Source organism: Meriones unguiculatus, chromosome 19 (assembly GCF_030254825.1).
Source record: "Meriones unguiculatus strain TT.TT164.6M chromosome 19, Bangor_MerUng_6.1, whole genome shotgun sequence".
In the NCBI taxonomy this organism is placed as follows: Eukaryota; Metazoa; Chordata; class Mammalia; order Rodentia; family Muridae; genus Meriones; species Meriones unguiculatus.
This window is the reverse complement of record NC_083366.1, coordinates 20902135-20927072: the sequence shown is the minus strand read 5'-3', so window position 1 is coordinate 20927072 and position 24938 is coordinate 20902135. Positions and strand designations below refer to the sequence as shown.

The 24938-nt window shown below is 44.2% G+C and overlaps 1 protein-coding gene across 3 annotated transcripts in view; it reads right to left on the bottom strand.

Moving 5' to 3' along the window:
* Window positions 1-226: 226 nt before the first annotated feature.
* Window positions 227-24938, bottom strand: part of Sfmbt2 (Scm like with four mbt domains 2) — a 182568-nt gene continuing 157856 nt past the window's right edge. For all 3 annotated transcript variants that reach the window (XM_021631837.2, XM_021631836.2, XM_060373099.1), the window contains exons 16-21: window positions 24634-24743; window positions 15453-15628; window positions 13569-13735; window positions 12294-12557; window positions 11044-11172; window positions 227-5119 (exon numbers count right to left, since the gene is read on the bottom strand). In XM_021631837.2, coding sequence (XP_021487512.1) covers window positions 4979-5119; window positions 11044-11172; window positions 12294-12557; window positions 13569-13735; window positions 15453-15628; window positions 24634-24743 — 987 coding nt within the window. In that variant the 3' untranslated portion in view covers window positions 227-4978. The remainder of the gene's footprint in view (window positions 5120-11043; window positions 11173-12293; window positions 12558-13568; window positions 13736-15452; window positions 15629-24633; window positions 24744-24938) is intronic.

Genomic DNA, 24938 nt, shown 5'->3' with positions numbered 1-24938 from the left:
TAGAAGTGTTTTTCAAAGTAACAGGAATGGAATTATAGTAAGACACTGGGTGCCTGAGTAAAATTCCGTTAATGATGAAGTGACTTTGAGAGCTACGGTTCTAAGCAACTTAACAGTAGATGTTATAATGAAATGCAAAAACAAAAGTCTTCAAAAGAAAGTAACCCTAATAACAAGCCCCAAATATATATTCAATAACTTGACACATTAAGCACAAACAGCACCATAGAATTTATTTTTATTTATTAACAATGTGGTTTACCATGTTTTCAAGTAAAAAGGGTTTTTTTTCCATTTAGAATAAAAATTAAAATATAACTCTGATATATATTTTCATTTATGTACATGGAAACATATATACAGAATACAATCTTACAGCAAACTGAGAGCATGCCCTTTGTCCTTTAAATTTCAAAAGTAAAGACATTGATTTTTTCTCTTTTATGCACCAAAACATACACAAGATATGAACCAAATTTCAATACAAACTTCTCAACGTAGAACATGAAAGTTAAAGGGCTCTCACCATTAGTGACCAGGGGCCTCTCTGCTTACAGAGATCATGTTAGCTTGCATTCTGAATGACAGATAAGATGTTTGCTTTTTCTATTATTAAAAAAAAAAACCCTTCCTATCAGTTTTCGTCATAAAGTAATTTTTAGCAAAAGATTGTTCTAGAACTTTCCTTCTTCAGTGTTCCTCTTTGTCCTAACCAAAGCACTGCTCTGCCTTGGTTCTGTGACATGACCTACACCCTCACTGGTCCTAGTCATCAAAAGAAAACTGAACAAGGAAGTCTGAAGTTCAGAAAACTGAATCATTATTCATCATTTAAACCACAAAGCCTTTTAAACAAAAAAACCCAAGGAGACCAGGCAGGACAGCAATCACAAGTTTTTCGGTAAATTATATGGGCCACATACACCACAATTTTATTTTGTAATAGCATGTTTTGGATACCTGTAAACCACCCTAGTTTTAAAAGCTATGAGAATTAATCAACTTGAAAAGTTAATCCAATTAAAGAGAGAATAATCTTGAGGATATTTGTGAACAGAAAGGAATAGTAAGCAAGTATGAGAATCATTAGATTGTATGGTTGCCATTTCAGCTTCTCTGTGCTATTTAATTATTGCACCAAAAAGACACAAGCAGATGTCCCCAGAGACTTCTTCCATAAACACTACAGATATCTTAATTTACATTTTCTCCTTTCAAATAATTGCACACTCAATCATAGCTCTCTAAAGGCAGAACAGAGAGTTCTTGGAGCCTAGATTCACTATCTTAACCCAAACGCAGCAAACCACAACAAAGATCTTCCTATTGTTTTGTTCTATTTCTATATACAGAAATAAATATAAATGGGTGTTATATAAAATAACTATGAAACCCCCGAGTGCTTCCAAAACTAAGGGACCACTCTCAGGAAATGGTGTTTGGTATAAGACAGAAAACAGACAGTATTTGCCTCAAACAAAACGCAAAATTCTACGAGACAGATTAGGACGGACCCATGTTCAAAAGGCTGATCAAAAGGAACCATTCAAAGATGGCAATAATGGTCAGATGTGGTAGTGTTAGGGTGTGGACCATTTTAATTTATTGAGGACCAAATCAAAGCAAACAGAAGAAACGATCCTTTGAATATGATCAAATACGGTCTAGGGACTCAGATAGCTGTAGAGCTCAAATGCTGTCTGTCTGTGAGTCAGACTGATCAAAGGCATCCCATTTTAAAAGTGACAGACCAGTTCTCTGCGCTCTAGATTAGACACTGGTGAAGAACACTGTTGTTTGATAGCACGGGTATGAGATGCCAGTGTACTCTGCTTTGATGAGGGTATGTCTTATTTTGTGGCCAGGATATATGTATTATTTTTACAACAGAGTACAAATGAAGGCCAGAAGTTGGGGGCTGAAACTAACTCCCTAAACTTTAGGGTGGGCATAAATGACAGACTGTCATTATTTAAGTTGAGGTGGAGTTTCCTTTCCTCAGTTATATGGCACAGACTGTGAGATGTCTGCTTGGCTGGTTACAGGAGGCAATGAGCGGTGTGGTGCACCCAAGATGTTAGATACATGAAGGAGAGGACTTTGGTACCAGAAGATAATCGAAGAGATAATGAAATGATACTAGACAGGAAGGAATGAGGGGAGGGCATCACATGATGGTATTCTGACCAGAATATTTTTTGCTGTACAGGCTGTGGTGATATTGGAGTATGTATATAATATCCATTTATTTTTATTGGAAAATATTCAGGTATTTTCCAACTGTTCCTTGGAAAGCAGCCCTATGTTTAAGACAGAGGCAGGTGAGGTGTGAGCCTAGAGAGAACAAAACCCACTTTACAAGCTGGTGACAAAATTGCTGTCCACATAATGAGCACACCATCCTGGATCAAAGCTCTGGGGACACTGGCACCTCTCAGAGGAAAACCATCCTCTTTGGTCCTGAAATACTTCTCAAGTCTGCTGGAGGGATGGGCTGACTGCACATTGACAGCCACTATGATGAGGCTGGCCCCTGGCTGGGCACTCTTCTGGAAGAATTACTGTCATTTTTCCTGGCCAAAGCTGAAGATCACAAGTAATACTGAAGGGACTGACACTGTTCAGAGAGAGACCGATGTTAGACTTCAAGGCTGAGGCATAAGGAGCAGCTGGGACATTTGGTTCCATAGGAAGAAGGGTTTTTGACCAATGGTGGTCATACTCTTGACTGGCTTTTCTGTTAATGTTCTTCTGCCTCTTTCTGTGGGCTCAGCAGACCTCTAGGAAATCCCCGTGTTCTAAAGTAATGCCTCCTCCTCTGTGTCATTACTGGAAAAGGCACGAGAAGGTGGCATCTGTTCTCAAATCACACTGTGTTCTAGCAATGCCATAGCTGCATCCTGCTTTCAGATGCAGAAGAAATATCTCATCTACAAAAGGCCAAAGTGAAGGATCAGGAAGGAATCAGCACAGTAGAAATGCTACTCATCTTGAAATAGATACCCTTTCCAAGCGATAGATTAAGCATTTGTGGCCAAAAGCATGTGGTTGAGAAGGCAGCTCCACCAGGAAGGTATGACATGTAGCTTAGAAGAGAGATATCCAACTGCAAGCCAACCACACGGGCACCAGCAGGGGCGGCCCCTTCCTTAGCTCCACCCAGGACACAGTCTGACCACCAGTTGTCCATAACCATTCACCAAATGTCTACAGCGTAACCATAGAAAACCAGCCTCAGGGAAAATGAAGGAGTCTCAACAACAAATCATTTGTTTTCCGATTCCACCAGCAACAACGGCACAATGTTAGGAATGGTTAGCATAAGCAATCACAGCTTCCAAAGCCTGACAGACTACCATGCCTTAAGATACTGCCCACATACAAGCAGTCATCAGCTTGTCACACCATGTTCTGGGATGGTTCAGATTACAGTCAAAGAGAAAAATGAACACAATCATGACAAATCACGAAAAATCACAAAAACAACAAAGCTGGTATGAGTGTAAAGTTAAGTGGGCACTCCTAAACAGAGTAAAAGTTTGCTTTTCCTGCACGGCTTTAAAAAGACACAGAGGTGACCTCCACGTGATAATGTACTTCAGTCCCGTGGGCTTTGCAAGCGCACCTGACATGGTCATGAGAACACAGATGAAGTGCTGGGTATAAAAGATGAGCCGAAATTTATAATCACTGATTGTTCTACAAATGACTTAGGGAAATTTCTTATGCAACCTCAAAGAGAGTGAAAAGCGGGACTTGGAGGGTTAAACTCTGTGGCTACATTCTTGTTCTCATTTTGGTCTACCTGGACTCCTCCATAGCAGGCATGAGGAGAAGGCTAAGGGAGACAGTATACCAAATGCCTACGTGCTAAGTGTCCTAACTTCTCCTTTAATGGGATCTTGGGTCCAGAGTGGTGGGGAGTTATTCAAGGACATGGAGTTAGCCACTAGCAAGGTCAGGATGGAAACCAGCTGGGTCCAGATCCAGTATTTGTTCCGCTCTATTATGCTAGGGAATACTGCTTCCTCATGCTTGCTTTACATGTGGCAAGCCAGGCACCAGCAGAAGAGAGGCTCAGAAGGACTTGTTTGCAGTGACCAGCTCTGTTAACATTTCTAAGTGGACACGGCGAGTTCACAAACACTTCCCCTAAATCTCTTCCTATGTTTGCCCCTGAAAGCTTTTTCTTCAGTGCAGAATTCAATACTTCCCTAAAGTATCTTCCTCCTGACTGGGTTACAGTGATCTTAGAACACTGAAGCTATGGTTCTGCAGGAGACTACAGAGACTGTCTGCCACTACAAATGCTCTAGGTTCTGCTTACAAAGCTGTCTCACTGTAAGCCGCCATACTCGTCGGCACCTCTGACAGAGGCCACCAACGCTTAGCACATCCTTTTACACCAGCATCCTGAAACAGAGCCCACAACTGTGTTGGAGAAAGGAGCTGTCAGTAAGATCAAATGGGGTAATAGGCAACTGTGAACCACAGTAGTTTGCATGTGTGTGACAGATACAGCTGTAAAGGAGCCTCAGAGTGAGTGAGTCAGGCGAAACTGTCAGCAAGTCGGGTGTTCTTCTCAGAGACACTCAGTCCATCTTGGTTTTCCAAGAACCTGGGCCTCAGTGTAAGGAAACCTGGCTTACAGGAAGCTGCCTGGTTTGGGTGGGAGTAAAAAAAGAAAAAAATGTAAAAAAAGAAACTTGGCGATCAAGAAGCAAGTCCAGAGTGGGGAATGGTCTGTCTCAGAACTTTCACTGAACTCCTAGAAGCTGCTGCAGCTGTGGCTGGTACTTCTGTGTGCTTTAAAATCAGAGGGCAATCAAATAGGCTGGTGCATGAAGGAGGTCCTGGATTCTGGCTTTTTGGGGATCCTCGGTGAATGTGCCATTTCACAAAGCCCAGAAAATAAAGATCTCAGTCCTGGAAACCTTCACAACAAACACAGCATCATCAGAATCAGGTGCCACCTGACTTAGTTGGCATACTGGGCATAGAAGGCCACCTTGACTCTCTCAATCTGATGGCATAACTTGATAGCGGGTCCCAGCTTCAGCTCCATGCACTCCTGCACGGTGGGAAGAGTGAGCAGGAGGAGTGCCTGGCCGTCGATGTCCTGCCGGAAGACAAAGCCACATTAGAGAAGCAGCAGGTCATGTCAAGCTTTGTCCTGGAGCTAAATATGTAAAGAACTGTTCTTTCTGCTTTTGATGACTAAGGAGTGTGTGTGTGTGTGTGTGTGTGTGTGTGTGTGTGTGTGTAAGAGCAGGGACACGGGACACATATGCAGGTCAGAGGGAAACCCTGGGTGTTGGTCCTCGCTCTCTACCTATTTTGGGACAGGGTATCTCTGCCAGCCTCGCTGGCCTATAACTCTGTCTCTGCCTCCCATGTCTTCACACGAGTGTGCTGGGATTGCAGATCTATGTACATGATTGTCTCTGGCTTTTTATGTGAGTTCTGGGGATACAAGCTCAGATCATCGGCTTGCACAGACAGTGCTTGCTTTACCCACTGATCCATCACTTAGGCTCCAATAAAATATCTCTTTTTTTTTTTTCCTAAGACTATTTTAACTCCTCTGCAATTCCTAAGCCTCTACTGGTAGATACAAGCAATGGAACACGTGGGGGCCTCCAGAACTTGGGGGGCTCCCAAGTTTAGTATCCTGTTATTGGGGCAGCAACTTTTTCCTTTCAGGCCAGGACTTTCCATGCTAATCCAAACACCAGAAAAGCGATGAATATTAAAAACTACATAGTCTCACTACTTTGTAAGATCTGATGTTTTATCACCAGGATAGGTGACAAGACACCAAAGACAGAGATGTCAGCTACATACTGTGACTTTTCCAGAGGAAAACACATGCACACACTGTGTGTGTATAGACAGACACACACAGTATAGACAGATACATGCTGAAGTGTGGGCTATACTTACCTGGCCCAATTAAACTTTGTCACACAGTGATAAAAATGGCCAACACATATCAGTTCCACTATATGTACCATGCCCTAAACTATAATTATGAGATATTATGATATTTAAATGGAACCCGAGCCAGTGTCATATGCCAATCAAACACCCCTAAACATCTTTGGAAGAAAATCTTTTACTATGGAAACTACCCTACAAAACTATTAGAGCTACAGGATCTGCCAGATATACAATAAATATAAATATACACACATAAAAATATGAAAAATATTAAGACTATATGATACCTTTGGAGGAACCCACTAGCAAACAACAGATCACCAAAGAAATGAACAAAATGCCTAAATTAAAAAAAAAAATGGTTCTATACAAGCTAAATGAGATACAAGAAAATACAGACAGACAGTTCACTGAAGTTAGGAGGCTGGTTCCTGTAAAATAGAATGACAAATTTAATCCAGGTGGTGGTGGCGTGTGCCTTTAATCCCACTTGGGAGGCAGAGGTAGGCGGATCTCTATGAGATCCAGTCTGGTCTACAAAGGGAGTCCAGGACAGCCAAGGCTACACAGGGAAACCCTGTCTCAAAAACAAAAACAAATAAAAAAACAACAACAAAAAAACAACAGACAAATTTAGCCAGGTGATCAAGATTGGGATAGATGCACTGAACGGGGTCATGAAAGACCTAAGAGTGGCCCTGCTGTTCTGACCCCAGGACATGGTGATGCATCCTGCCCCTAGATGTCCCCAAAGGAGAAGAATAATGAAAATGGATATTCAGGCCCACTCTCCTGATTGGCAAGCAGCAAGAATGGAAGCCCCAAGTTTAAGAGGGGTTTCAGCTTCGAGGTCTTCGGATGGGAGTGTGGGAAAGAGTCAATACTGTTTGGTGTGGATTTCAAGGTTGGCAATCTGAAAAAGAGGCAGATAGAAGTCATGACTTGAAACTCTCTGGGAGCTGGTTTACTTGTGTTCCACAGCCTGTGGACATTTGGGACTGAGCTGATGAAAGCCTCTGTGTGAGATGTGTGGAGGGAAAGGGTGAAGGCCAAACAATCTGATTATTTAGGGATCCTTCAACCCCTTTTTTACCTGTGAAAAAATTTACCCAAAGGTAGGCCTGTTATCCAGAGATGGACCATGCTTAAAATGCAATCTTTCCATATTTGGAGTCGCACAAGGGCCCATGATTGCTACTGCCATGTTCCCAGCTCATTTCCTACTTTCCCTAAGAGGTGAGCAATGTGATTCCTGGGGGTCATGGTTTGAGAAGACCAAGCTACACAGAATACAAGAAGGCCTCTAATTCCCATGCTGCCTGATAAAAAAGCAGCTGGGTTTGGCCATCAGGCCACCTGCTTGTCACTCTTGTGCACAGCCTAACTCTATGCTAACCTTTGTTTGGACTCACTCCTGCTATATATTCCATAGTGCCAAGGCTTGTTGTAGCTCGTAGAGGGGTGGGAAACCAAAAGAGGTAAACAGGGAAGGGCTGGACAAAGGGGGGCAGAGATGACACCGAAAAACATGAAGAATGAGGAGGGAAATTCCCTGTATTACATGGCTCAGAGGTAATCTTTTGGTTCAGTTTGGAAGAAGTTTGCTTTTTTGTTTCCTCATGGATTACACAGGTTACACAGCAGACTCAGATGATTAAAATTGTTTAAAAACATATGCTCCTATACCTTTCATAAATATTTGTAGATCAGTTATTTTATTAAACAGAAATCACTAATGGACTACTAATTTTAAGGAGACAGACTCAGATAAAATATACAACATGAAAATTAAGCAGACACCATATTTTGAAGGGAAAAAATATGATGTGACATACAATGAGAAAGTTACCCTTAGAGCATGGAAAATTCATTCCTACTTGGCTAGCGTTGATTAGGATAAGGCACTTGGGTATAGATATAAAGAGCCCTTCCTAAGTGCTAACACTTCACAGCTGACGGGCTTTAGGATAGTGACGTCATCCTGAGGACCTTGACCTAACCTAGATGGATGTGTTGGAAGTCAGTAACAGAGGGCTCCTTCTCATCTTTGTTTGCTTTCTGTCAACCAGGAAGTGTGCAGTTCTGCTTCACCATGGCACTCCATGAAGGCACTGCCACGTGAGGTCAGAAACAGCAGACCCATAAGACCAGACCAAAAGAACTTAAAAGAAAACTCCTCTCCTTTAAACCGTGATGGAAATGGACAAATCTGTGGGCCAATGGAAATGAAGACAAGGAAAACCCTCAAAGAGAACTAAAGCTGTCAACAATCCTTTAAAGTTTTTATAAAATAAACGACTCACTCAGGCAGTCTACTTCTCTTCTGAGCACACAGACTGGCAATGGGTAGGCACATAGACCATGCTATTTGGGGTTGTGTGTTTACACTGCGGATGTGTGGACTTTCACTGTATAATGTTCAGATTTGCAGCATGAAGTTATAGAGAATAGATTTGACTAAGAGGCTGCCACAACATTTCTGAAATAAAAGCTATGTGTGCTGGTAATGGAGAATGCATAATATCCACAGTCACTCCTGGCGAGTAGAGCCATCTCTGAATTCCTAACGTCCCTAGGCATGAACACACACAGCTATTATCATTCTGTGATCTCCCGTACAGGTTGGTGAATAATCTGCAGGCCCCTAAGTTCATCTGACAGCTCAGAAAATGCTTGCTGGAGGCCTCACCCAATCAGAGCTCTGCCATTTGGGCAAAATGATGACAGAAAAAAAAATAGTGAAAGTAAGTCATTAAAAATCTAATGGACCAGAAAAGGACTCAAGTGTCCACACACTTTAGACAGCCCAGCAGGCAACACTTTTTTTTTATTATTATAACAGTTGAAAAGCCCTAATGTGAAATGCAAAATTAATTGGGAACAAAACTCATCCATTAAAGCCCACCCCATGCCTAAATCAAGGACAAAGCTTTCAGCTGGTGTCAGAGGAGGTGGGTAAGGAAAGCCTTTGCCCACTCTTGGAGTCCGTGGCGGGATGTGCCAGCAACGCTCATTTCCCCAAAGCATTCTGAGACGTTGCTGTAACTGGGCTTAGCAGGGAGATAAAGGAGGACTTTAAAAGCAGTGTTTTAGCTCACCCCTCCCCACAAGCCAGCACCTCGCCGAGAATCTGCGCAGTTCTCAGCGCAGTGTCTGCACGGGAGCCTGTCAGCATCCGTGCTGCGGGTGTACTTAACATGCCCGCCTAACTCAGAATCTAGAAGCCACAGAAAAATTATCGTCTGTGCTGGCTCGGAACACAGTAACGTTTCCAAAACGAACACGGAACATCTGAGCCTGAACTAAAAGAAGACTTGAGGTGTATATAGAATGACACATTTCATTGTCATGTTTTGGACATTATAAAACATATATATACATATATAGCAGGTACTTGGTCAGTATATATTGAATGTACACATGGACCTACATATACATAGTGTCATATTTAAACCTACATAGACAGAATTTGTCATTTGTCATGTACTTGAATATAACAGGTTTTGGCTTTTTTTTGGTTAGTTTTTGGCAGTATCACTCTGACTCAGTACCAGATGGGAAAACACTGCCTGAGGCAGTCCCCTACACGGATTTTCTAACTGCTGCTTTATGTTTGTTTTTAAGATGGAGATGGAGATTTATCACGAGTCCTGTATCGTCTTAGCTACAGCATTGTTCACCATCTCCTCTGTCTTGTCTACGAGCTGCAATGAAGAGACAGGTCATTACCCTCGTTCCTTGGGTCAGAAAGTGCGTCTCCCTCTCTGTTTTTACCCAGAGAAGAAGAGCAGTAGAGGCCAGAAAACCAAGAGAGGGACCTCTTGTCTGGCTCCTGTTTGTGCCTTCCACATGACCTTCTGCAGATGTTTCCAGAGTGAATGAGATTAATCGCTTTGCCTCATGGATATGAGGACAGGCGAGCTTGGGTACCAAGAACTACATTCGTGGGAGTGGGAGGTGGAGCACTAGGTTGATAGTTAATTTGCCTTTTACAATACAGCACTTCACTGACTTGGATAAAAATAGAAAATTCCTTGTGTGAATGGGAAATCAGACTTTTTTTTCTGTTTTATCTTTAAAAAAATTATCTTCTCAAATTATTGGCTTGTTAAATCTAGAAACAGACTAGATGGGTATATTTTTAACCAACTGTATGGAAAATAGTATTTAGAAAATATTAGGTCTTAAAAGACAGATATTTACTCTGCGAGGTTTTGCAGGTTAGTTTTGCCTGTTTTCTCGTTTCCTCCCCAACCAGCTCTCCACTGAGTAGTAAAAGAAAGTTAGCTGCTCAGCCATGGTTAAAAAAATGGCAGCCAGCAAGTTCTATCAAGTCTCTGCTTTAGTTCCTACCTCCAGGTTCCTATCTTGAGCTCCTTCCCTGACAACCCTTCACACAGGAACAAAAGCTGTATGAGGAAATAAATTCTTTTCTCTGTAGGTTGATTTTTGGTCAGTGTTTCATCACAGCCAACAGCACAACAGAAACTGGTAGCAGAGAGTAGGCTTCTACTGTGAATGAGGGTGGAGCCTACATGTTCACTCCTCTCTGTCAGAAAACCCTTTCTACAAGACAAGTAAGAACCAGGAGAACGATCTCCTGTCAGGTGCACCACACCTGCTCAGCAGCGTGGATGTTTTACAGGTGTCAACTGCAGTATCCTTACATGGCAAGTCATGAAGAAGCCAGACAAGACAGGCAATTCCTTTACTATCTAGAGTCTCGGGGCCGGGAAGACAGCTCAGCTGGTGTATATAAGGACCTGATTCTCTGAACTCACTTTAAAAAGCTGAGTGCATGGAGCTATGTAATCCCAGCAGTTGGGAGCAAGTGGGTCACTAAGGCCCATTCCAGTCAGCCTAGCCTACTGACTTCCAAGCCAGTAAGTGAACCTGCCTCAAAAAGGTGACATCGATTGAGGAATGACACCCTACGGTGTCCGCTGGGTTTTATATGCACATATATGAACACACATGCATGTATGTACTTGCACACATACAGACACACATGAAGACTCATACACCTGTGCATGGACATACAAACACACAGAGACAAGACCTGGAGTCTAGAAAATAAACCGATGACACAGAAAGCCACTGTACCTGCTCCTGAAAGATCTTGGCCAAGGGCGCACAGTCTGTCAGCTTAATGAATCGTACCACATCTGTGACTGTCCACTCCAGTGGATTGCTCTCAAGAATCAGCCTTTCCTCCTCCTCTTGCTTTGTTTCCTGCAGGAGAGGGGCAGGAGACTGTCACTGCACACTGCATGGTCAGTTGGATTGTCTTAATAACCTCTCTGTGTCTTCACTGCTGGACCAGAACTCCTACCTCTCTGTGCCTCTACCAGGCACACAGTCACAGAACTTGGTCTCTATGGAGTTTCTTAGCAACCTGGCTCTAGTGCCTTCTACATCTGCAATGACCTGCGTATCTTCAAGGGTAAAAACAATAACAACAACAGAAACAGCAGGGCTGGGGAGAGAAGCCAGTTGACAAAATGCTTGCCATCCAAGTATAAATACCTGAGTTTGATTCCCAGGTCACATATTAAAAAACAAAAACAAGTAAAAGCTGGTAGTGCTGAGAAAGTGGAAGCAGGTGGATTCTGGGAGTTACTGCCCAGCAAGCCTAACCTACTAAGCAAACTCCCCGCATAAGATACCCTGACGCAAACAAACAAGAAGAAAGAAAACAAAGAGTGGATGGCTCCTGAGAAATTGCCTCTGAGGTTTATCGCTGGCCTCTAAGCACACTATAAACATGCCCCACCCCACAGCATTGTGACTGTCAATCTTGAACCCTTAGTTGAGAAAAATCTAGGCCCTGGTTTCTGATGAAGCATCTCTGATTAAAATTCGAACAGATATTAAGGAGCAAAGCTGGATGCATGCAAGACAGCTCGCTGTGGCCACAGGCTTTTGTGATAATGGCACCAAGCAGTTCATATGTGGATGCCACATGTATTGATTTTATATATTATGATGTGAGAGAGGTGTCCCATACAAGAGAGAGATGCAGAATTCATGTGTGGAAATGGGAGATGTAGAGATGGAATTTGGGGACCCAGAACTGGAGGCTTGGACCCTCCCCTCCCACCTGACCAGAAGCTCTAGAGGATTAAAGCCATCCTGAAATGAAGACACTATTCCAGCTCTGGGAACTCCTGTCTGATGTTTCCTGGCCCTCCCTACCAAGAGGTAAAATCATTCTTTTGTCCTTGGACTCAGGAATTTTGGCAGAGCATCTCCTGTCATTTCTGATTATTTTAAAGAGCTTTTCGTGAACCACACCCGAATGCTGCTCAGTGTTCATAAGGATGGGCCATGGACCGTCGACTCTCTGAGCTCACCTGTGGTTCCTCAGCCCTGGCGGGAGGACCCTTGTCTCCTTCATTGGGAGAAGCAGCCGTCGGCACTGGGCGGACCCTTCGTGGCCTCTCCACCGGAGGCTTCTTCACAGCCTCTGAGCTGCTCCTCAGGGTCACAGCCCGCCGGGGCCGGGCAGAGGGCACCTCTGCTGAGGAGGTGTCGGTATGGTCATCCCGGACCTCGGAACTAGTTTCCTCACTTGCAGTGTCATCCTCCAGGGCATCCGCATCCTCCTCTTCACTTTCCTGAGAGGCAGAGGGAGGTGTTTAGTGGGGATGGGTTGAAAGAAACCTGAGTGAGTGCAATTAGGCGACCCTGAGAGCAAAGCTCTTGGCAAGGGTTTGTCCACGGAGGCCTCAAAAGAGAGCCCATGGAACCAAAGAGTCCAACACAGCCCTCTCCTAACTAGGAGCTGAACACCTGCAATTGGTTCTCAGTATGTAAAAGGACTGTGGGGGAGCATCTAGACCCAGGTTTGTATTGCAGTATTCAGGAAGATGAAACAAAAGGTTAATGAATTTGAGGCCAGCCTAAACTAAACACTGAGACCATCTCGCAAAAAAAAAAAAAAAAAAAAAAAAGTTAGGGGTTGAGGAGATGGTTCAATACATAAAGTGATTGTCATGTGAGCATGAGGACCCCTGGGATTTGATAGCCAATCAGCTTAGCCAAAATGATGGGTTCCAGTAAAAGGAAGAGGCTGTACCTCAAAAGCAACAACAAACAACACAAAACAAAAACCCAAGGTGAATCCTGTCCCAAAGAATGACAACTGAGGTTGACCTCTGTTCTTCCCACGCTTGTACACACATACACCACACACGCATGCAAACACACATACACATGAAGTTGAAGGCCAGTCTGAGCTAGATAGGAAGACCATGTCTCAAAAATGCAAGAGATAGTTGTAGTTCAATGGTAGAGTGTTTGCCTAATGTTCACAGTTGGGTTTGATCTCTAGCATTCCCCAAAACCACAAAAACAGGGCAGGCAAAGTGCATGCTGAGCAACCCTGACAACCTGACTTTGATCCTGGTATCCCACAGTGGGAGGAGAAAACAGACGCTCAACGGTTGTTTCTAACTCCACAGGTGCACTGCAGCAAGCGTATGCCTGCTCTCTCACCCTCCCCTTTCCTCTCCTCTCCTCCTTCTCTCTGTCTCTCTCTTTCTTCCACACACAGACAAGGATAATAAATTCAATGTAGAAACAACCCCCCCCCCCCCAGTGCTGGCAGCCCTGTGGGGACACCTTACCTCCCCCGAGCCCACTGGGAAGTCCACCGCAGAAGACCTCCGTCTCTTCTGCACGAAGATAGATTTTCGCCTTTTCCTCCTCCTGGCTGGCTTTGGATGTCCACCGTCAACGTTGCTTTCTCCAATCGGGGGTTTCACGATCTTCTTTCTTTTTCCATAATAATAGGCTTCAGGGAGGAAGATGGTCTTGCTGAGTTCAATCAACGATGGGTCTATCGTAGAACCACAGCCCACTGGGATACCCCTGCCCTCCCTGGTCCCAGTCTACTCAATAGCTGTTAGCTTTGTTGTGTTATCCCTGCCACTGTAGCTCAGTTTCCAGTGACAGTGATATCCACTCTGAAGGATCTTAGCCTTCTGAAGGCCTGTGCAATGAGATCCAGACTCATCCTTCAGGTCACAATGTCCACCTACATCCCTTGTCCCAGGGTCCTGGGACTACAGGAAACACTATTGCAAGGTCAACCTTCAAACTAACCAAACTCCTCAGTCAAGCCAGCTACTTTCTGGAGCAGTAGCTATCCAGTTCTCCACTGGCCCAAGGAAAGGTGATGTGAAATGAGCAGGGAGGTGTGACCATCCTGCAGATAGAGTAAGCTATAGAGTGCGAAGTTGTCATCATTTTTTCTTTTTGAAGTTCAAGACCAGCCTAAAGCACAGAGGGACTTCCTATGTGATGGTTAGGGCTAACTGTCACCTGAAAAGTGTCTGTGGCTGTGCAGGAGTTATCTTGACTTAATTGATGGAGGTGGAAAGCGAGCTTGAAAGCTGACACCTATCACGGACTCCCTCCACCCCATCCTGATTACCGACACATCATGACCACTGCTCAAGTTCCTGCCACTGTAACTTCCTTGCTGTGGTAGGCTGTAACTTGAAAGTTCGAGCCAAAATAAATCCTTTATCCTATATCCCACCCCGTAAGTTGGTTTTATCAGAATGTTTCATTAACCGCAAGGCAAAACAACTGAGACACCTTGTTTTAAACACCAAGGCCTGGGGATGTGGCTCTGTGGCAAAATGCTTGTCTGCCATGTGCAAGACTGGGTTCTTCACGACGGTGCATCTCATCTGGGAGAGAGTATGGAGGCAGAAAGGTGTAGGGATGTAACAGAGAGCACAGATAATGCTCTGACCTTCAGAGGGACCGGGAGTGCAAATCTGCAAAATCCATGGCCCTTCTGTGTGTGTGTGTGTGTCTGTCTGTCTCTCTGTCTGTGTACATAATAGAAGGAAATTTCTAAGCAGGGGAGAAGCACACAGGGTTGATGCAGTAAGAAAACTGCCTAGAGACTTTCCTGCTATGGGATGAAAGAATCATTTACCAGCAACAATGGCTCATATCTATAATCCAACACAAAAGGGCCAAGGCAGGGGGAGCTCTGAGAATGTGAAGCCAGCCTGGGTTACAAATGAAGAGACTGGGTCTCAAAAACAAAACAAACAAAAAAACAAAAGAGTATTAGCATGCAAATCCTGGGTTTATGTAAGAACAAAAAATTAATTAGCGTTCCTAAGCATTATTAATAATAAATTTATCATGTCCTTCTTTCACCCAACAGTTGGTCCTCTGAATTTCTGACTCCTCCTTTCCCAAAAATTTCTAATGTCAATCCTCACTGATTTGAGCCAACCTATCCCTTTCGTGTATCTAGAAAGATATAAGATATATAATGTGCATATATATATATATATATATATATATATATATTATTTCTTGTTTCTATAGGCTAGAAGCACACCTTAAGAAGCTCTTCAGTTATCCACATGAAAAACTATGCACAGGGTTAAACAATAACAACAACAAAATAACAACCAACCAACCCAAGTACAGCACAATTCAGCTCAGGCGTGTAGTGTGTCTTTCCCTTCCTCTGTACTCACTGTATTTGGTTTTGGTGTGGATGGAACAGTTCTCTGGGCAGTTTTCAGAAATCAACACAGGACTAAATAAGTTTGGACAGCACTCCAGCTTGGCACAAACACGCCGGCAGAAATTTGATACTTGGTCCGATGTCCGTACGATCTTGACCACAGCCCTGTATGTTTTGCCCCTGTACCTAGACAATAAAGGAAAGAGAAGGAGTGGTGAATCCGTTTTCAGACTTATTTTCTTAGACTGGCAGGTAAGCCTAACCTTTCAGCATTGTTACAGATGCGGATATTGTCACCAAAAAGTCCACACCTGAGAACTGCACGTGCGGTTATTTAACATTTTTCCATTTTAAAAATGGAATGATGGTCTGGCTCAATGGTTCTCTTAGCATAGGCTGTGCTTGTAGAGGACTGGGGTTGGGTTCCCATTGACCACAGGTGGCTCACAGCTATCCTGTTCTAGAGTACCTTACCCACTCTTCCGGTCTCAGAGGAAACTGCAGACATACGGAACACATGTACACAAGCGGAACACCCATACACATAAAGTAAAAATAAATACATACTTTTAAAACATCACTAAATAAGTTTGTGCTCTCCTGGAGTGCAGACAGCCCAGGGAATTGGAAACATGCAGCACTGTTAAGGCTTGAATCTGAGGTGCCCCCCTAAAAGTGTCAGATGTGGCTGCCAACCTCAGGGCTTTTGGGAAATAACTGTCTTTTAATCAACAGATTGATTTCACCATTCCTTCTCTAAAACCATGGTGGGAAGGAAAGGAGAGTGCAGGACTTCTCCAGAGGCAGGTCTGTCTATGGAGGCACCTGTCACTCTGCAGACCTGGACAGAGACAGAGATGGTTACCCTAATGGTTAGGGTATGCTGAAGGGCTTTGCTATTCTGTATGAATCCCAACATTGTTTTGGTTTGCTCTCCACAAAGAAGGGCAACTGATCCTTTCTGAACATGTGCGCACTCCACAGTTCATTGGGGACCCAAATCTCAAATGAGGTCAGAGTCAGGGAACATGGTCAACGAATGGATCCCATAAGATAAGGAAGCCATAATGTTCAAAATTGGCAGGGAAAACATTGTTTAAAATCCTTGATCCAGGGCTAGAGAGATGGCTGAGCAGCTCAGAGTAGTGCTGCTCTTGCAGGGAACTAAAGTTCTGCTCCCAGTGCTATCCAGGCAACTCACAAGCCCTTGTAACTGTAGTCCCGGGGGACCTGATGCTTCTGGCTTCTGTGGGCACCTGTGGACACCTGCATTCAGGTGCACACATTTCCCCTGCCCACAGATACACATATTGAAGATAATAAAATAATTCTTTTTAAAACCTAGATCTCAGTCACAAACAAAAATGTGCTGATAGAAATAAAGAGAAGGAAAAAAACCTACAACCAAATAGATTTCATCTTGATTTTTAAAATGTAATGTCTTTCTGTAGTCTGTAATATTTTCCCTAATGAGCCATTTTTCAAAGTCTTATCAGCAAAGACATATATATATATACATATATATATATATACATACATACATACATATATATATATATATAGAGAGAGAGAGAGAGAGAAGAGAGAGATAAGATTTAAGATTAACAAACAAACCCTAACTGGGAAAGATACTTATTCTCTAGCCTTTCATGTTGTAGCACCTCTGGCCTCTTTTTCTTCAATCCCTCTGATGTGCGAGGTTGGCTTTCTGTATGGTAAGAACTCAAATCAATGCTTTGTAGACAAAATCGTGCTTTAAATGTGCTAGCTTTGCATCAATGTTGAGGTTTTTTTCCTAGGACCTCCATGGACCCTCTGCAGAGAGACCGCCCTCTGTGCCCCAGGATGCGCTTCGCAGTGGAAGGTCTCACTTTCTACTGTTGTTGCATTTCATGACAAGAATAGCCCCACTCAGAAAACGCAGGAGATCTCCATGTTGGTGGGAAACAGAATATAAACTTTTTACAGGTACATTATTTTTTTCTGTTCTAAGTTTTATCTTTTCCCTGTTTGTGGCCCTCCAGCTCTGCTTGAAAGACCTTGATATGGAGAATCTTCAAGTCTCTTTGAGAAAAAATGAAATAACATGACACAAAAAGCAGGAGAAATGTGAAAACCAGGTCAGATGCCAAACTGTAGAAGGCGAGCTCAAAGACAAGGCATGAACATTTCCCAAAGCTACGGTGACAAAGCGCATCAGGAGACACTGGCAGAGGGAGCTGCTTCCTGTGGCCGAGGGGAAAGGTTTCCTTTTCCTCCCTACTTCAGGAGGGCTCACTTTCCTTTGTCTTATTAACTTTGAAAGTGAGCACACAAAGTAATGGCTTCATGAAGACAACCACACACATATCAACATAGCGTCTTACTATGAAGCGAGTGCTTTCCTAAAGCCTCCCGTAATTAGGAAAAGCCTACCTAAATGTACTGAAATAAAAATGAAATCACAGTCAAATAATGATGGCTTTTTTTTTTTCACACGTCTATCTAGATGCTGTGATAGAGGGACTGAGTAAGGATGGCGTAGTGTTTGGGTAGAAGGCTGTAACCCGACCAGACGCTGTTCCTCCAGAGTCTGGCTGTCACGGTCTGGGGCAGGGTGTTACAGGCACGCTGCATTCAGCTATGGCTCCTTTACACTCTGCCTCAACTGTGCAAGGTTGCCTTTCCTACGCCTTTCCCAGGACAGCTCCCATCCAGCCACTGACTGCAGAGAAAGCAAAAATCAGGCTTGGTCTTACTATCTCCCCTTCTTTCATAAGATTCCCTGCACTCCGCCCAAAGTTTGGCTATGAGTCTCAGCATCTGCTCTGATACCCTGCAGGGTAGAGCTTTTCCCTCTGTGGTAGACTTCTGTCCTGTTCCCTGTTTTCTCCCTCTTCTGATGTCCATCCTCTTTGTCTTTCTGAATGGGGATTGAGCATCTTAGCCAGAGTCCTCTTTCTTGATTAGTTTCTTTAGGTGTACAGATTTTAGCATGTTTATCCTGTATTATATATCTTATATCCACTTATGAGTGAGTATATACTATGTGTGTCTTTCTGCTTCTGGGATACATCATTTAGGATGATCTTTTCCAGTTCCCACCATTTGTCTGCAAATTTCATGATTTTCTTATTTTTTATTGCTGAGTAATATTCCATTGTATAGATGTATCATAATTTCTGTGACCATTCCTCAACTGAGGAGCATCGGGTTGATAGTAAGACCTGGAAAGGACAGGAGCTCCACAAGGGGAGCAACAGAACCAAAAAATCTGGGCACAGAGGTCTTTTCTGAGACTGATACTCCAACCAAGGACCATTCATGGAGATAACATAGAACCCCTGCACAGATGTAGCCCATGGCAGTTCAGTGTCCAACTGGGTTCCACAGTAAGAGGAACAGGGATTGTCTCTGACATGAACTGATTGGCCTGCTCTTTGATCACCTCCCCCTAAGGGGAGAGCAGCCTTACCAGGCCACAGAGGAAGACAATGCAGCCACTCCTGATGAGACCTGATAGACTAGCATCAGAAGGAAGGAGAGGAGGACCTCCCCTATCAGTGGACTTGGGGAGGGAGATGGGTGGAGAAATGGTAGGGACAGAGGGATTGGGAGGGGAGGAAGGAGGGAGCTACAGGGGGGATACAAAGTGAATAAATAGTAATTTATAAAAAGAAAATAAAAATTTATAAAAAGAAAAAGAAAAAATGAAAAAAAATCAGGCTTGGTGATTGGGCTCAGGATAATCAAGACGGTGTCTCTAATCCCAGAGCTTCCCTTGAGTCACCAAGGGCAGGTATCCCTGAAAGTCACTATCTATATGCCAACCTTGCACCTCCCCTCCTTACCAAAGGTTCTGGTCTCCTGAATACAATCTTTCCGGGGGGGAGGGGTGGCACTAGCGCTGGGATAGATGAGACTGCAGTGGGGGGAGGGTCAAGGAGGCCATGAGATGCGGAGGCAGGGAAGATGCCAAAGTGATGTTGTGGCCTGATGAAATAATGTAGTGGAGTTAGCAACTGTGGGTGTGATGGCGCATACACATTATCAGTTGACTGGATTCAAGTCAATTAGAAGACACAGCCCCGGGTGCGACTATGGGGCTGTTTCCAGAGAGGCCAAAGAAAGAAGATCCATAGTGAATACAGATGGCAGTTTCCAATACGTGCGGTTTCAAAGAGAAGAAGAAAAAGGGAGGAAGCCAGCTGAGACCAACATTCATCTCTCCCTGCCTCCCTTCTGTGGACACAAAGTGACCAGCTCTAGATGTCCTGCCACCACAGCTGGAGCACTCTCTCCACCATGACAGACTGTATCCTTGAACTTCCAGCCAAAGCCCTTCCTTCCTAAATTGCTTCTTACTGGGTGTTCACACCAGGTTTCCTGCTGTCAGGGGCTGGAGCGGCACAGGTGACCAAAAGGCCAGGGTGATGCTGCCGTGGTGGCCTGGGACGGCAATCTGGATGCAGTGCCACAGCCGGCCTGGAGGAGCTGTTCCGGAAAAGCCACAGCCACCTCTGGCTGGCATCTGAGAACAGGGGAGAGAGGATGGACTCCTGATGCCAAACTCAAGGCAAATTCCAGTGTTGAGCAAAAAAGCAAGAGCGGAGCACAAACACTTTACAGCTGAGTCACAGAAAGCCATTCTTATAGTCCGGCTGCTTTGAAGCCCCAGTTCTAAGATGCAACACACACTATGACACACACACACACACTGTGAAATCAGCACTGTGGCATACACACTATCACATATACAAACTATCACACACAATAATAGTTCACACACTATGACACACACTGACACACTATCACATACATATACACACTATCACACACTGTGACACACACTATCACGCACAATGACACACGCTGTGTCACTCACTATCACACATACACAGTGACACGCACACATATATACACACACTACTGTGGCTGAAACCCATGGCCCCAAGCTGGTTAAGCAAGTGTCTCCGTGAGCTACGTCTCTAATTCACTCACTACCAACACCCTGTTCACGCGCCCAGCGCAGTAAGCCCCTCAATTAGGTCAGCCACTTGCTCGTGTTCATTTCATCAGGTATGTTTCCAGGAGGGCAGGTTACGATCCTCTGAGCCAGGGAAACAATGTGTGCACACCAAAATCTCCTTCAATGAACATCTGCTCAAGTTTGAGAACCCCCTTTTCACACACATCCCACAGGGTGGTGCAATGCTCCATCCTCCTGCTCATAACACACGAGCTGGTGAAACGGCTGAAGGGAGAGAGGAGACAAGAAGGCCAAGGCTCGCAGAGCCAGCCACTTCCTGTGGGAGCAAAGTACTCCACAGAGTGAAGACAAGCCGCGTAAAGACAAAGTCTGACTTAGCCTCACTGCCTCCGCCCACAAGATAATGAAGCGGAACAAACCTGCAACTAAGGCCTAGGAAAAGAAAGGCTGTAGATCTTCAACCCAGCCCTCCAACACAGACTCAAAGCCACTCACAGAGGAGATAAGATAAAAAGAAAGTTTACAATATGTTGGAAGATAAAAAGAAACTTTACAATATGTTGGAAACAGTTCAGTGTCTCCTGATTGACAATTGTTTTAGATTCCTGTAAAGCAGAGAGTGAAATGTCTAGTGCTGGTAGCTTGGAAGATTTACATTTATCATTACAAACCCGTCTCTGACAAATGACATCAGAATCCATTTTCCCTTTGTCAGTACAGGCGGTCCAGTTTTCAGACACATGCTAAGGAAATGACAAGACACACTTCTTCTATGTTGTCCAAACCCTGTAAGCATTTCCTTAATAGTGTGCAAGGCACAGTTGATATAAACATAGGTGAAAAATACCTGTGATTATGCTGGGCTTTGTTTTATTTACAAATACCTATGATTATGCTGGGCTTTATTTTATTTACAGGACAAAAATCTTCTGAAAAGACCTGTATCTTATCAGGAAAATATCTCTTTACCTTTGAGGAAAATACTGAGAGAGAGAGAGAAGAGCGAGAGAGAGAAGAGCAAGCGAGGGAGGGAGGGAATTTACTCTGTGGTACAGCCACAGATAACTTGTTCATACTTGTGTAAATAGCTTCCTACCCGTGCGCCTTTGATGAAACTCACTAGGTCACGAAGCAAGAGGCTCAGGAGGAGGAGGGGGAAGATGAGGCTGAGGAGGAGAAGGAGGTGGAGGGCCACTAGATGGGAAGAGGAATGATCTGTGGAGTGCGAGGGAGGAGAGGGTAATGAAGGGGAATACAATCAAAATGCCTAATATACAGAGACAGTGTCATGATAAAACTAGTTATGTATAATTAACGTACGCTAACAACAACAACAACAACAAAAAAAACATCACTGAGCAATCACCGAGGCCAAGGCACAAAAAACACTGCCCTGGCGGCTACCACAGGCCCGAGGCTCCCGAAGACACTCTGACATTACAGTTCAACTCAGACAATAAAGACAACAATCTCAAACTCCAGGTCCAACCTCTGCTAAGTTAATCCATTCGCAGCAGAAACCACTTCTGCCTTTCAGGACAGGGGAGGAAGTTGCCTCACTCCCCTGTCACCTTCCATTTGTGTCGGAGAGAAACATAGGTAAGTTGTCAGGATCTAGAAAGTTGTCATTTAACATGAGAAGGAGGGAGGAGACACAACACACTGGACTGTCACCGGCAGGCTCCTGCTGACTGGAAAGCTGTCATCATTAGCAGCCGCTTAGAGGGAATGCCATGATCAGGCAAGGAGAGACCCCGTGCAGACAGGCATTTCCTCCTGAGAAGATGCGGCGTAAGGTTTTGCTGAGGACCTCCCTGCCATCCTTGATAGAAGAGGTAAGATGATGCCTTTGTAATTGAGCTGGCTGGAAAGCAAGGTGTCTGTTTCAATTCTATCAGGCCACATTTAATAAAAGCTCCCATCGACTCGGTAACATGAAAATAAGTGCAAACACTTGCAAAATGAACTCTTCCTGTCAGGGAGTAAGTTTCTGGCTGACTTAGGAAAAACAGTGCTTTTAAGGAGATGTTTGTGCTCTGCTTGTTTCCATAGCCATTAGGTGCCTCTGGGTTCGAGTGAATAGTACAGAAAAGTTGGGAAGCGAGGAGTGGGGATTTCTCTACATAAACACTTGCTGGAGTCACCCTAGTATGAGTCTGGACAGGGATGCTCACGTCATGGCAGATGACGACCCTACCCTTACAGAACATAGAACATGGGATATTAAAAGGAAAACCAACTTGCTTTGTTTCTTCTGTGCTATGGGTGAAGCTCATGTAGGAGTTTCTTGGAATAATGACATGTACTTTTGCCTGTCATTGGCCTTCCACTTGGGAAAAATAAACTTTTTTCTTATCGTCCTTCAGACCTTTCCCCTTGTGACTGGGCAGGGTATCGGTACACCATAAATGGCTTTTATGGAACTGAAGATGACAAGGCTGATCTAAAGAGACACCAGGAATGCTGAGTGGGTAGCTGACCATGTGGCTTCACCAGCCACATACACGGTGCCAGGAAAAGTTAGTAACAGAGGAAATGAAACCGGCCGTACGGATTATGCATGAAGCCCTGGCTTCTGTGTCCATCAAAGCTTAAACTGGATGTGACGCTGTATACCTGAAGTCCCAGCACTTGGGAGGTGTGGGCAGGAAGGTAAGAAGTGTGAGGTCATCCTTGGCCATCTACATGGCCACACAGAAACCAACAGAAGAAGGCTAACCCTTCTCAGGCACAGAGCAGCATTCAGCATGACATTCTCCCAAGAAAGGGACCTTTCTCGCGTCTTCCCCTATAACCAAGAGCAGGTGTGTCAATGGCCCTGCTCTCCTTCTCAGAGATGGAGAAATGTAAAGACTATGATGCCAGCTACTCAAGAGGCAGAGGCAGGAGGATCTCAAGATATATAGCATGCATGGCATGTCTGGGCTAATCAGTGAGACATGTCATAAATTAAAATTTAAAAAGGCTGGGTTGCCAAACAGAGGTCCTGGCTTTGAAGGTCTTATCTGCCCCCCCCAAAAGGAAATAAAAAGATGAAGAAAGACAAAGAGAAGCAAAATCTTCCCGATTCCCAAATTAAAGACGAAAGTCAGCAGACTACATGTGAACACAGATGTTCACATTGCCATTTCATTTAGTGCAAGCCAAAAGCTTCTACCGTTAACTGTTTTCTATTCCAAAGCAGAGAGATTTTTCTTTGGAACAAGCAGGTCACAATAGCGAATACTGAGAGCTGTCAATGAGCATCCTACAGGGATGATAGGGGACATCACTTCCATCCGTTTTTCTCCTTTCTAGTAAATCATTCACTGGCCTATAAACACAACAAGACTTGATCCTTGCAGTGTATTATTAAGGGGCTGGAGAGATGACTCAGTTGGTAAAATGCTTGGCTTGAAAGCCCAAAGTCTTGAGTTCAAGCTCTACAATCCAGAAAACCAATAGGGTGATGTATGCTTGCACTCCTTAGGTTGTGGGACACGGAAGCATGAGGGTATCCAATGTCACATGAGGGAGCTCGTTGGCCTCCATACATACTTGAACACATACACATGTATCTCTACACACATTATCTATGCCTGCGCATATATAATGCACAGACAACTATCAAACACACACGCATGAAATCATGAGTTAAGCAAATCTGCATTTCATGCTACTAATCTTAAAGCTTGAGGCAGTGCCACACAGTGGAACTGTCACTGTTAAATTTGGATGTGAAACGCCCCTCTCAGGCCCATTTATTAAACATTTGGTGCTCAGATTACAGTTCTATTTTAGGAGGTGGCAGAGACCTCAGGAGGTCTCTGGAATCAAGCAGGCAGGAATGGGTCACCAGGGAGGTGTCTTAGTAGATTATGGCTCTTCATCTCATCCCTCTTCTCTCCTGTCCACTCTGACGTAAACAGCCTCTGCCGTAATGTCCCACAGCCATGAGGTTCTCTCTCAATATAGACCTGGAAACGGAGCCACGGGTAGCATGGCTGACCTTGAAAGCACGAGGAGAGATAAGTCTTTGATTCCCTAAGTTGCTTTTATGAAGTACTTTGTTATGACGATGCTAAAAACTAATCTAGGCACTAAGTCTACAGGGAGTTGTGAGCTAACAGACCTTCAGTGTCTTTCTCTTTGTCTGGGCAATAGCCAATCAAGGAATGGGAGGTCTGAAACCAGCAGGGAAAGTATTACAAAGCCTTTGTTTCCCAGAATTGAGCACACTTACTTTGCCTTGAGCATCTCCTCCTGGAAATTCCAGTGTGGATCTTCCACCAGCTGCAGCTCTCTCAGTACCCTCCCGGGCTTGTAGGCTGCGTTGATTATCATGCTGAGGACCTGTCAGGAAAAAATACCACCATCAACCGCAGTTGTGTCCATTTCTGTTAAACATAGCAAGAATGTGTTGAACACAGTGTTGAGAAGAGGTTTTCGGCTTAGCATTCCATGAAGGGAAGGGAAGAAGTCTCAGAGAACCCCCTGAGGGACAACGTGGAATTAACCCTCACCGAGGGCACGTGAAACCTTGCTAGC